This window comes from Lolium rigidum, chromosome 3 (assembly GCF_022539505.1).
Source record: "Lolium rigidum isolate FL_2022 chromosome 3, APGP_CSIRO_Lrig_0.1, whole genome shotgun sequence".
NCBI lineage: Eukaryota > Viridiplantae > Streptophyta > Magnoliopsida > Poales > Poaceae > Lolium > Lolium rigidum.
The window spans coordinates 15,444,831-15,458,145 of NC_061510.1; the positions used below are offsets into that span (position 1 = coordinate 15,444,831).

The 13,315-nt window shown below is 49.0% G+C and overlaps 1 protein-coding gene and 1 pseudogene across 1 annotated transcript; both read right to left on the minus strand.

Annotated features, from left to right (window-relative positions):
• Positions 1-2,222: 2,222 nt before the first annotated feature.
• Positions 2,223-2,502, minus strand: LOC124694382 (annotated as a pseudogene).
• A 3,418-nt stretch (positions 2,503-5,920) lies between these two features.
• On the minus strand, positions 5,921-6,214 carry LOC124694751 (non-specific lipid-transfer protein 2P-like). Its single transcript, XM_047227702.1, has one exon. The coding sequence runs from the start codon at positions 6,212-6,214 to the stop codon at positions 5,921-5,923; it is 294 nt and encodes a 97-aa protein (XP_047083658.1).
• Between the last annotated feature and the right edge of the window lie 7,101 nt (positions 6,215-13,315).

The following is a 13,315-nucleotide window of genomic DNA, read 5'->3' on the forward strand; positions in this document are numbered from 1 at the left end:
GGCCACTTTGGGTTGGTCACCGGGCTTCATACTAACTTTGAGAAGAGCTCCGTGGTTCCCATTCGATGCGGGGGCATCGACCTTGATGTTATCCTTGAAGGGGTGCCGGCGGCAGGAACCTCCTTCCCTATGTGATATCTTGGGTTGCCTCTTTCGGTTCGCTCCTTGAGGAGGGTCGACTTCCAATTCCTTGAGGACAAGTGCGCCGGCAAGCTGCCCTCTTGGAATGGCAAATTTATTACCACGGCCGGCCGTACCGCCTTGATCAAATCCGTCATCGCCTCTCAAGCCATCTATCACCTTACGCCGCTTGTGGTCCCGCCCGAGACTATCAAATTCATCAACAAACTCCAAAGAGCTTTCCTTTGGTCCGCCAAAGATACTACTACCGGTGCCAAGTGCAAGGTTAATTGGCAGTTGGTGTGCCGCCCCAAAAGGTTAGGTGGGCTTGGAATCCTTCATACCGACAAATTCGCTACGGCACTCCGCCTTCGATGGCCTTGGTTTGAGTGGAAAGACCCCAACAAGATTTGGGTTAGATACGGTAACCCTTGCAACAAAGATGATATGAATATCTTTTATGCCGCCACTTCGATCACTCTTGGGAATGGGAAGAAAATGCCCTTCTGGCATGCCCCGTGGCTTGGCGGGAGAAAGCCAATAGATATCGCACCGCTCATCTTCGACTCCTCCAAAAGAAAAAAATTGGAAGGTTGCACAAGCCCTCCATGACCGTGCGTGGATCGCCAAGATTGGATTGGGAAGACCTTTTACCGCCGATCACCTTCGCCAATTCATTGAGCTTTGGACGCTACTCAACACCGTCACTCTTAGGCACGACATTGATGATGACATCATTTGGAGGCTCACCCCGCATGGCGGCTACACAACCAAGTCGGCTTACGAGATGCAATTCTTCGGGTCCACCGCCTCGGCCATGGATAAGTACATTTGGAAAGCTTGGGCCCCACCGAAGGTTAAATTTTTCGCATGGCTTGCGAATCAAAAACGTATTTGGACGGCGGGTCGGCTTGCGAGGCGTGGGTGGCCAAACTGCGTTCTTTGCCCACTGTGCAAACAGGTCACAGAATCGGTGGATCACCTCTTCGTTCATTGCCGCTTTACCATACGTCTTTGGACTCGGGTTAAAGATTGGTTGGGCATTCCGGAGTTGACCCCCTCAAATTGGGAGGGACTTTCGATCGAGGATTGGTGGAGAAGAATGTCGTATGATGCTAGGATCAACCGCAAAGCTATGGCTTCCCTCACTATGTTAGTCTCTTGGGAAGTGTGGTGCGAGCGTAATTCTAGAGTTTTTCGTAATAAGCTTGCGCCTTCGTTTGTTGTGTTTGATAGGATCAAATCCGAGTCGAGGTTGTGGGTCTTAGCGGGTGCAAAGTGTTTGGGTGATTTCATGCCGGGAGAGTAATACCTTTGTCTTTGCCGGGGCTTCTAGCCTTTGTAAACTTTAAACTCTTTGCTTCTCCTTAATCAATAGAAAGGGGCAAAATCTATTTGCCCCCCATTTAAAAAAAAAAAACCTAACCTCAAAGAGGACGCCATGTCATGGCGAGATTACCTCTCTGCATGTAATTCTAATTTTCAGACCTAAGCTATATGCTGATCAATGCAATTCAGGTGGAGATTCTCTCCCCCGGTGACAATTTCAAAAAAAAATTACAAAAAAAAAGCTGCCCAAAGAGCAAAGAGTAGGTCTAACCAAAACACCCCTTCAGACTTCAGTAGTGCTAGACGAAATGTGTTAAATTACCAGTGTCTGGCATTCCAAATTTTGAATAGCTCCCAAACGGAAATGGAGTAATCTCTCCTACTCACTTGGCCGGCCGGTTCATCGTCGCGTGAATGGGACTAGGAAGTTTACAGCGACTGGCAGAGAAAACTGCTGAACAGAGGACGAGGAGGGTGGCGTAGGTAGAGAGTGTCGCATCGGTGCCTGTCGATGGAGAGAAGAGTTATTCAGAGAAAACCAAATAGAAACTCCGATCTCCGTTAGATTTCATTTGGGACAAAGATTCAACACGAATTAAGCGGCCGGCCAGAGCAGACAGGGGCGAGCTGCCCGACGGCAGAGCAAACCATCGTTTTATTCCAATAGGCAATAATAGGAGCATAGTCACTCAGCTAGGCTAGCTAGTCTCATACTCTCTCACACTCACGGAGTCAGCTAGCAAGAATATGTGCTAGGAGGCTGATCGAGGCGCCTAGCAGGTAGGTACGGCGAGGCGGCAGGACGGGAGGGTCTTGCGGGCGTTGGGGCTCTTCATGGAGCGGCCGTTGGCCGGGTCCTTGGCGTACTGGCGCCTTCAGGTTCGCGCAACACCCCGCCGTCGGCGCCGCCCCGCCCGTGGTCGCCGACAGGCACACCGCCAGCTGCGATGCATTGCACGCCGAGCGCGCCCCGCCCGGCGCAGCGGCGAGCACCAACAGCGCCAGCATCAGAGCCAGCACGGCCACGCTCGGGTTCTTCTTCATCCTCGCCATGGCCGTCGCTGATCTAGTCTTCACTCTCCCTTTCGCTTTCAGGTGTTGTCTCTTGTCTGTTGTGTGTGATGGAGTAGAGTGCTGCGCCGGTGGTGTGGAGTGTCTCGGAACTCCTGGGGTATTTATAACCGGCCGTTAATGTTGACCTGTGACGCCACTGACGCAAATGCCTCAAACGAGATAGTATTAGAGCATCACAAAAATCTTCAAAGCTAAAAAGGAATGTATTTTATATTTGCGTTACTGGTTCAGACTCAATATCTAGGAAATGGGTCGAGGACACAGACTCAAATAAAATGCGAGATGAAAGGCATGCATGCAACCTCTCTAGTCCTTACATGTCGGACGTGACGTTTCTACACGGTGCCATGGCATCAGCTGGTCTTATACGGTGCCCCCGTCGGAATCAAAAGTTACCGAAAATAGAAAGTGGTCCACCGTGTCTTGACTCTTTTTTCGTTTTCGTTTGTTTAGCAAGACCAGAAAAACGACAAAAGCACCCACCCAAGCATCCCACGACCTCTCTTCCCAGAACCCTACCTCGTGGCCTTCTTCTTCCTCTAGACGGCGGCCGCTCCATCTCATCCATGTATGTAGGATAGTTCCATCCAACACCTCCAACCCGTGGAAAAATTACATCTGTCGCCAGAGAACATGACGGATCTGGTGTTCTACCTAGAAGGTAACAAAATAGACTCTTCTTCATCCCCAGAGTTTGCATAAAACTCCATCCCCTCCTACTCCCCAGAAACTAGCAGATCTGGTAAGGAAACTAAAATCTGTACCCAAAACTTCATCCCCTGATACTGATGTTGCATCAACATCAACCCATCACAAGGCACGAAAAAGCTAGTATGTAGAACAGAAAGTGGTCAAATTTATGCAAAAAGAACACATAGTTTCCTTGCAAAAACAACATCTTTGAACTCTGCCCTTCCTGCAAAAGTTGTAGTTGGATGTCATAAATTGTAAAATCTAGACATTATCCATGCATATAAGGGGGGAACACATGTAGTGTGATGGATCAAGTTTGCATGATCCATTAGATGGATGAGGGACACAGGCACCACAATATCCATGCCAAAATTCAGGGTAGAAATGAGATCTTCAAGCAAAAGTTTCTTACAAACTTTGCAATCGACCATCTTCTATACAACATCATACAGAGCATGTAGTTTCACCATTAGTTTGTTGGATTTGATTGGAAATTGTTGACAGCAGGTGGTTTGCTCCATGTATCTTCATGCTTATGAACTGTACAAAAAATCAGTTCTTTTTTCAGTGACCAGGATCCAAAAAAGGCATGTAACAGACTGAAATTTTGTAGATAGATTGCAATATACAGTAAGCTTTCTATTTTGCACATAGCATATGGCTAATGTTTACATCCTAATGTCCACCCAATTAGAGCATAGTATTAGAGCATCACAAAAATCTTCAAAACTAAAAAAATTGTACTTTATATTTGCATTCCTGGTTCGGACTCTATATCTAGGGAACGGGTGGAGGACGCAGACACAAATAAAATACGAGATGAAAGGCATGCATGCAACCTCTCTAGTCCTTACATGTCATCCTTTTTTTTCCAACTATCCCACATTTTTTTCACCTACTTTTCCCACATGGTTTCTCTTATCAAAATGCATGCATTCGGACGTTGTTTGCAGCATGAGACTGGAAATGGTCTCCTTTTCTGTACAAATTTTATTGCTTCATTTCATCTGGCGCGCTCTCCAAAAGGCTTCTAAATCATCGCGTCGGACGTTTTTTAAGGGACGCGACTGAGTTGCTCTCATGTTACACTTGCCTCGCATGTTAGCAATCCAGAGTTAATTGGTTTGCAGTAATGTAGCTTCATTGTTAACGAGGGTGTACCTAAAATGTATGTATTCATAGTGATGTTGAACGTTGTACTTGTTGATCGAATATTCCACCATTTATAGTAATTCGTTTAATTCCATGTGAAATACTCCCTCCGTCTCACGGAAAATGTCGGACAGGTTGTTTTGCAAAAGCATCCTTGCTGTTTTTCCGACCAAACCCGAGGTCCACGCTGACGACCCCTCTTCCTCGGCCTCTCCTCTCTTCCTCGCTTTCTTGTCGACACCGCCCGCCGACACCGCCCGTGGCCCGCCACCCCGTCTGACCCCACGATGTGGCGGCCTTGCTTCCCCCGCACCGCGCTGCCAACTCCCTCTTCTTCTCGAGCATCGCCGCCGCCTCCCTCTTCCTCCCACCGGTCATCCTCTTCCTCCCCGAGTTCAAGTTTAGTTTTTCCCCTCCGGCGACCGGATCTGCAGCCGTCGAGATGGAGGTGGAGGGATGTGCGAGCAGCGGCGGACGCAGTGGACCTCCTTTCTACGGTGCCGGAGGGAGCTCCTACGGTGAGTCCATGACCTATTTCCCGATCTGTCTAACATGGCTAGTTTCTATTGATGAAGCCGGGGAGGCTGGAGATAGATGCGATCTTTGGTTTCAGAATGAAGGACCCGATCGGAGAAGAATTGTAATTATAAGGGGTTTTTCGTAAATTTACATTTGTACAGAACTCCGACACTTTCCACGGAACGGAGGGAGTAGCATATTTCAATTTTGTGAGGGACATATATGATACAACGGGGTGTGGGTGCAATTAGTTGCAAATGGAAGTTTCCTTAACTTGTTCACTTGGACAACGGAGTTCCTTGCATTTCTGGACGGAGGCACTAACTTTTTTTTGTTAAGTTGATTTTTGCCAGCCACTAAGATCAGAGGGCGTTTAGTTTAGTTGCTTCTAGCTTACATGCGTCTAGTTTGAGTTTGGCTTATAATATCATGCAATAATATCCTGTCAAAAGCCAAAACATGTATTTACTCATAAGCTGCCCAAAGAGCAGGAAGTAGGTCTAACCAAAACACCCCTTCAGGCTTTAGTACTGGTAGATGCAATGTGTTTAATTACTACTGTAGACATCTCAAATTTTCAATAGCGACCATACGGAAACGGAGCAATCTCTCCGAAGCTTTCACAACAACTTTCGGCTGATTCGTCGTCGCGTGAACCCGACTGGTAGGAAGTTCACAGCAAGTGACGGAGGAAACAGAGGAAACAGTTAAACAGAGGAGGAGGAGGACTGGAGTACAGAGAGTGCGCAGTTGAACTCGATCGACAGAAGAATTTTTCAAGAAAAAAAAAGATGGAAACACGACTGATCTATCGACGTGCTGGTGACATGCAAGCATCGCCGTTGGAGTTCATTAGAGACAACAAAGATTCAACCCAAATTAAGCGGCCGGCAGAGCAAACCATCATTTTATTCCAACAATGGGCAATAATAGGAGCATACGTGCCACACGCGAGTACGCACGCGCTCACTCACTCGCTCAGCTAAGCTAGCTAGTCTCTCATGGTCTCACGGACGGAGCTAGCTGCCGGCGCCTAGCAGGTTGGGACGGCGAGGTGGCAGGACTCGAGGGTCTTGCGGGCGTTGGGGCTCTTGATGTAGCGGCCGTAGGCGGGGTCACTGGCGTACTGGCAGAAACACCCCTGCTGCGCCGTCAGGTTCGCGCAGCACTCCGGCGTCGGCGGCGCCCCGCTCATGATAGCCGACACGCACACCGCCAGCTGCGACGCGTCGCACGCCGCGCGCGCCCCGCCCGGCGCCGCGGCGAGCAGCACCAGCGCCAGCATCAGAGCCACCACGGCCGCGCTCAGGTTCTTCTTCATCGCCATGGCCGTCGCTGGAGGCTGGACTAGTCTTCACTCTCGCTCTCACTAGCTGTCAGGTGTTGTCTGGTGTGTGTGATGGAGATGTGTGCTGCGCCGGTGGTGTGGAGGAGTGGCTCGGAACTCCTGGGGTATTTATAGCCGGCCGTGCTCCCAGCTCACCCTCCTCTATGGGGCGACACGTACTACATGCAACCGCCGCAGCTGGTGGGTGATTAATGCAGGAGCCATAGCCGGTGGAGTGTACGAGGTTAGAGTTGAACACATTAACGCTGAGTATTTTTCATCTCAACTTGCAGAGTTACTCCAGCATTAATGCAGAGTACTAAGTTGCACTAACTCGTCGATGGCCATTATTATCAGTATCACGGCCAGCACCGATCGAGCGCGCGGTTGGTGGCCATTGAAATCTGGTAGCTAGAGGTCAAGTTGGGTAGGTCGCTAGTGTTGGTTGCCCGCTGGCTCGCTGGACCATACCCAAAAGAAGACGACGGTGATCAAGCGAATGATCCAAACGCGCTCGTCTCTTGCATCACAACCGTGTGATGTTTTCTGTCCGTTGTTTCTAGCGACATGAAGTTGAAGGGCGGGCAAGCTCGGAGCACGGCATTGTCACCGTCTCTGAAGATGGACCACAGAATGGGCCTACCCAACAGCGGCCCATCCGACAGCACCGCAAGCCGGCCCGGCTTGCAGGCCCAGAATGGGGTTATTAAGGTTGTACCATTTTGCTTAAGGAGGGGCATTGGCTCCGTATTGATTTGGCTTGGACGCAATTTGATTGTAATTAGAACCGACGTGAGGGAGGTTTGAAGGAACAACATGACATCTCACCAGTTACTTGCCATTTTTAGTTGCAATTCAAATTCACACTCCTGAATTCACAATCTCGATCCACCCATGTGAGCTAAATCGTAGATGAGCTCGCAATTTGGTATCAGAACTACCGAGACCTGGATGTGCCGCACCACCACCACCATACCCGGTTTAAGCAGTAGCGAGAAGCAGTGGAGGGGATGTCGAGCGAGCACAAGTTTCTCTTCGATATGCTAAAGAGAAACATCTCGGACGCCCTCGGCCACAAGCTCAAGGAACACTAGGAAGGCCAGGTTGCATCGGTGGGGGAGGAGTTGATCTAGAGCCTCTTGCATAAGCTTGAGAGCTTGCGTGAAGATCTCGGAGTGGACATTGTCGCTTCTGCTAGAACACGCGCGAGAAGGACGACTAGACCTGTCCGTGAAGATCTTGGCACCACCAACTCCGCGCTCAAGTACTTCGTCGTCAGGCATCGTGTACACCGCAGAGAAGGATGTTCGGGAGAAACCTACGTAGGTGTATGTTCCGCCCCAAATTCGAGATACACGTGATGCCAAACCTAGAAGAAAAAAAGAAAATCCCAGTATGAGCCACTTCCTCCCAAGTTCTTCGTCTTAGACCGGGGCCTGTTTTTACTAGCTGCCTATGGCATCAGTTGGCTATGTGTACTAGCATAGAATTGCAGATGAATTTGGCGTATAATCCCAAGACTAAGGGGAAGACTGAACGTCTTAACCAACAAATTGAGTGTTACCTTCATTGCTTTACTAGTGCTCTTCCTAAAAAGTGGTTTCGCTGGTTCTCTTTGTGTGAATTTTGGTATAACACCAATTAGCATTCCTCTCAATAAACCCTTCGAAGTGATCTATGGTCATTCTCACGGATACTTTGGTGTTTCTGCTGATTATGCACTCCCGTCACCTGATATCGACGATTGGTTGGCCCATCACACCCTTGTGAGTGAGCTTGTTCGACAACCTTTGCTACGGGCCCAACGACGTCAAAAAGCTTATGCAGATAAGAACCGCATTGAGCGCATATTTATTGTTGGTGGGAGAGTTTTCCTGAAGCCGCGGTCGTATGTGTAGTCTTCTGTTGTCCACCATGAGCATCGCACGCTGGCTTTCTGGTACCAGGGTCTATATGTGGTTGAGAAGCGAATAGGTGCAGTGGAATATTGTCTCCTCCTTTCAGCTACTAGCGAGATTCACCCGATTTTTCAAGTTTCCCAGCTCTTGCATGTTGATGATCCTACATTGCATGTGCCAATTGAAGTACTCAACACAATGTGAAGCATATCGAGAACAGAAACATCGTGCAAGGCCTGATTCAGTGGAGCAGCTATGATGTTTGTACTACGACCTGGGACGGCCACGATTCCCGGAAACGAGACCATCGTGGATGCCCGGAACTGAGATGTTCTTGACGTAGAACCATCCAGCATTCCAGTACCAGACGGACTCGTGGAAATCAAGAGTCGGAAAGATCCTCTTAGTGCGGAGCACGAAAGACATGTTGCCGCAATTCACCATAGCCTTATCCTTGGTCTCCTTCTTGACTCTATAGAAAAACTGCCAGAGGCGGACGTCCGGCCGGACTCCGAGGTAGCCTTCGCAGAGGGTTGCGAAGTAGGAGAGGAGGAGGAAGGAATTCAGACATATATTATGTGGTTGGAGACCATATGTGCTAAGCACCGACAGAAAGAATTCGGAAGGAGGAAGAGAAAGACCTCGCTCCACCCAAGCTTTGGTGAAGACTCGTGCGTCAGGCTCTAGGGTCGGAGTGCTGTAGTCTTTGTTGAAACTCCAGGTATTCAGAGCTATGAGTCCTTCCTTTTCGAAGGCTCTAAGTTCCGAATCAGTAACTTCGCGGTGCCACCATTGACCCTTCTCCCCTTCACGGTTCCGGGCCTTCGATCCCTTCTTCTGTTCCGCCTCCAGAACTTTAGTAGCCATCCTAGCTTGCCCTTCTAGTTCCGCTTGGATTTCTTCAAGGGTTGGGATCCGACCAAGAATATTGTTGGAAGAGGCGGAGTAAGGTTGAGCTAGCCTAGTATCGGAAATATTGGGCGGAAGGAATGCTAAGGGCTCAACAAAGGTTGGTTCCGTTGAGTTTGGCGGTGGGATATTCGGAGAGCTACCAGTGAACCTAGTTGAGCTAGTGGACATGTTTCCGGCTGCATGCATACGGTAAAAACTTAGGAAGCCGGATCCCGCTAAAGTCTATCTTCTACAAGTCCGGTGGAATTACCGGCAATGGTGTGGCGGTTCCCCGTGACGCCGCGAGGAAGAAGGTCGCAGACTTGACGTGTAGGCCTCCGACGAGACCACAAATCGGCGGCAGAGATGAATTCCCGATCAAACGCGGGCAGCTCGGGTCGAGGAAGGCCTTGGAGCAGCGGCGCTTGAAGCTTTCCAGGAGGAAGTTCGCCGGAGTGAGATCTGTTGGGCGGCGCTGGCGCGAGGAAGAAGATGAAGTGGTGAGATGCGGTGAAAGAATGAAAGTGACCGTGCGAATGGGGTATTAATAGGCCTCGCGTGGAGATTCGTGAGTCGAATCCTACGGTGACAATGGAACGGTCGCACCGTTGGATGATCACCACGTGTCTTAGGTCAAAAACGGTGAAATGGACGTAGTGGTGACCTAACTGCATGCCTCCAAAATTTCCGGTTAGAGATCCGCAGATCCAAAAAGTCAGCGCGGGAAAAGGGGAAGTTATGTGCAACGTGGGCGAAAAATCTGCTAAGTTACCGTTACGAGAAAACGAATGATTCCCGGTTGAATGAAGTCGGAACCGATGAAGTTTTGGAATCTCTTCGAGATTCTCTTCGGATACGGACAGAGATAGGCGAAAGAATTACGAATCTTGAAGAACATCGGCGGCTACTGTTGTGGGTATACTTTATGGGTATATCAACGACGGGGTCTAGATCCGGCAAGCCCGGGTGGCCCACGGATGGTGATGGTTGCGTATGGCCCATCGGGCGACCCAGTTGTTGTTGATAGAAGATGGATGAAGTCCAGCCCAGGAGCAGGAGCCAGATCTCAACCGACCTATGCAGGTAGTCGGATCCGTGACGGCCCATAAAGTATCCGGATCTATTACAACGTATAAGGAAAGGTGGATCCTTGACGTACACGACAATGTAATATTTCGTAGTTAGGCATCTTGTATTCCGGCTAGGACTCTCCGTGTAAACCCTAGATCTTGGCTCCTTTATAAGCCGGATCCCGGGAGCCCTAGAGGTACAACCACAACTCATTGTAACAACGCAAAAGCACCCAGATAATTGCAGACAAGTAGCAGTAGGCCCTGCCATCGTGCAGGTGTTCCGAACCTGGGTAAATCGCGTACCACCGCCCCGAGGACTCTCTGACTGATGGCCCCTACTTCTTCTCCCCCTCGTGAGGGTCCCTCCTCCGAGGTACCGTCGAATAGGTAACGACACGGGCCATTCAGAATATAGTCCTTGAGTTTATCATCATCCACGAGTTTCCCGTCAGCAACAACTTCATAGGTGTACCTTTCATTTTGGAGATGTGTTGTTGCGTTGTCATGTCGGAGCTTCTTCGTGTTGGTGAGAGAACCACGAATAGTGGACACCCTCGACTTGGACTGAGATGAGTATAGCTCGTTGAGAGCATGCCAGACACCAACAACATGTGCAAGCCCGAAGACATGAGGGAGAACATCCTCGGAGAGGGAATTCACCAGGAAGCTGGCAACCTGTTGATCCCGCATGATCCATGTGTCATATGGCGAGTTGGGGACTATGGTCTTCATCTTCTCATCTTCAGCGTCCAGGAACTTGGGCGGAGCCGGATTGGATCCCTCGAGGAGACCCATTACACTTGCACCACAGAGTGTAGGCAGCATCTCAGCCCGCCAATATAGAAAATTCTCTCGGGTGAGATTCGTGGCCGGCGGTGCACCGATTGTGGCCGCAACAGAGGTTGTTGATGATGTTGTCGTAGGGGTTATCGAGGAGATAGGGGCGATCAGGGTTGTAGGCGATCTAGCTTTGATTTTGGCTGAGAGGCGGCTGGTTCCTGGGAGAAAATGGTTAGGGTTTAGGGTGGGGTTTTTATATCATACAAAGCTTGGGAATTGGTAGGCGAGGGAGAGATCTACGTACATTCTAGTTGTAGCGACCTTGAGATCAGGATGTCGTGGCCTGGCGATCGGCGGTGCGAGAGCACCGGCGACGGCTATATGGGAGGAAGGGAGGGGTTTGATACCATGCTAATTTTTTGGTGGAACGATACCTCTTTCGAGCATAGCGGTTGCTTGTTATATAGGCGAGGAATAGCCCCTCGTTTGTCTGTACAAAGGTGGCATACATATACTAGCAGAGTGCCCGTGCGTTGCTACGGGGCCATTAATTTCTTTGCTCTCACGTATAAACATAATTGATGTGTATAGAAATATATCAGAAATTATAAATTTTCACTTAAATTGATTTCAATAAAAATGATAATACAGCGTCTCCTTGTTTAAATCAAGGCTTGGCTGATTTAGTCGCAGCAAACACATGCAAGTAAGTGATGTATTTTTGTAGATGAAAATTTGACTCATGTCCCAACGAACATTTAGCAAGAACAGAAGGATCTAGAAATCTTGATTATGCATGAGCAGGCCAAAACAAAACCACATCAATGCTATGATCATCCCAACCAAAGTTAGTAAAAGTACCGTTCAATAGTTGATCATCCAACTGTGTATAAAGATTTTCTTATAGAACTTAACTGACACTAATGTATCAATATGTAATCAATGAATAAAATATACAATAATTTTCCATATTACATCCCACCATCTCCTACACGCATGTTTGAACTAATCCGAATGCATGTAGGATGTAATAATGTGACATATAATTTAGTAATATATTGCCAAGTTGACATGAATGAATTTTTCTACTGTACGCCAGTCTGGCAGTCAGTTAAAGTATATATCTGCACCTGAAAGCTTCAACCTAGTATCCTCGACTTGTGCATGTGGTGATTCTGTTCTTAGCTCCACCTCTCGCTGTAATAGGCATTGTAGAGGCATCATTACAAGCATTGTATTACAGGTTGGAAGCCTAGTTGTTAAGAACATGGATCAGATCCTTTCAAAGTCGTGTAGGTGGTGATTCTGCCCTTCTATGATCTATGACTGTATAAGCCAACATTACCAGAATTAGTAATTTGGTTATTGGAGATGGAGAACTGGTAGTCCCTAGTCCGTCCTAAGAACATAGAATTGCAATAAAAAAATCATCTAGCTCTGGTCAGTTACAGTGAAGGCGTCATGATCGACCCAGCAATTTGCAAACACGAGTTTGCTTTAAAAACTGAAAGCAAACATATCAGCTAGTTATCTCTCTATCCATCCACCTGCTTGGTCTCACAAAAGCTAGATAGTGTACGCGGGCGGCCGTCGGAATCCATTCACCTGATTGCTTCCCCGCGAGCGTCTAGCAGAGAACGGAGGTTGGCTAGAGGGGAAGGCGGCCTTCGGTACACCAATGGCATCCACCGGTTCGCATGCGTGGGCGGAGCTGTGTGGGAGCGCCGCCGGCCGGAGGCTGCTTCTGCGCCGACGCCAGATCGGGCGAGGAGAAACATGCGGTGCCTGGGGAACGGAGGCTAGCCAGAGGGGAAGGTGGAAGCCACGAGCACATAGAGCATCGGCCGGCCCGCGTGCGTGGGTGGAGCTGTGTGGGAGCCGCCGGAGGCTGATTCTACGCCGGCACCAAATCAGGGCGAGGAGGACCATATGCGGAGGTACTGCGGGTTGTTTTCTGAATTCTTGAGTAGTACAGATGATTGGGGTGCTACCTCGTATCGTATACGTACTGAGGTTACATCTCCAATAATAACATCATGCGGCAATATCCGGTCAAAGGCAAAAACATATGTTCAGGCGTTTTTTACTTATAAGCTGCCCAAAGAGCAGGAAGTAGATCTAACCAAAACACCCCTTGAGGCTTCAGTAGTGCTAGACGTAATGTGTTTGATTACCACTGTATAGATTTCAATTTGTGAATAGCTCCCAAACGCAAATGGAGCAATCACTCCTGAGTTTTCGCAACAATTTCTGGCGGGCAGGTCGTCGCGTGGAAACGAGAAGGGAACTCAATCGATCCTAAGTTATAGGGAGCGTCGGAGGAGGAGGGTAGCCTAGGTAGAGAGAGTGTCGCACCGAGATGCCTGTCGATCCAGATAAGAGTTTTTCAGAGAAAACGAGAAGGGAACTCAATCGATCTATCGACGTGCGGTGCTAGTGACAAGCAACCCAGGAGAATT

Coding starts and splice junctions, on each gene's coding strand:
- LOC124694751 (XM_047227702.1), bottom strand. CDS start 6,214: ATGGCGATGAAGAAGAACCTGAGCGCGGCCGTGGTGGCTCTGATGCTG.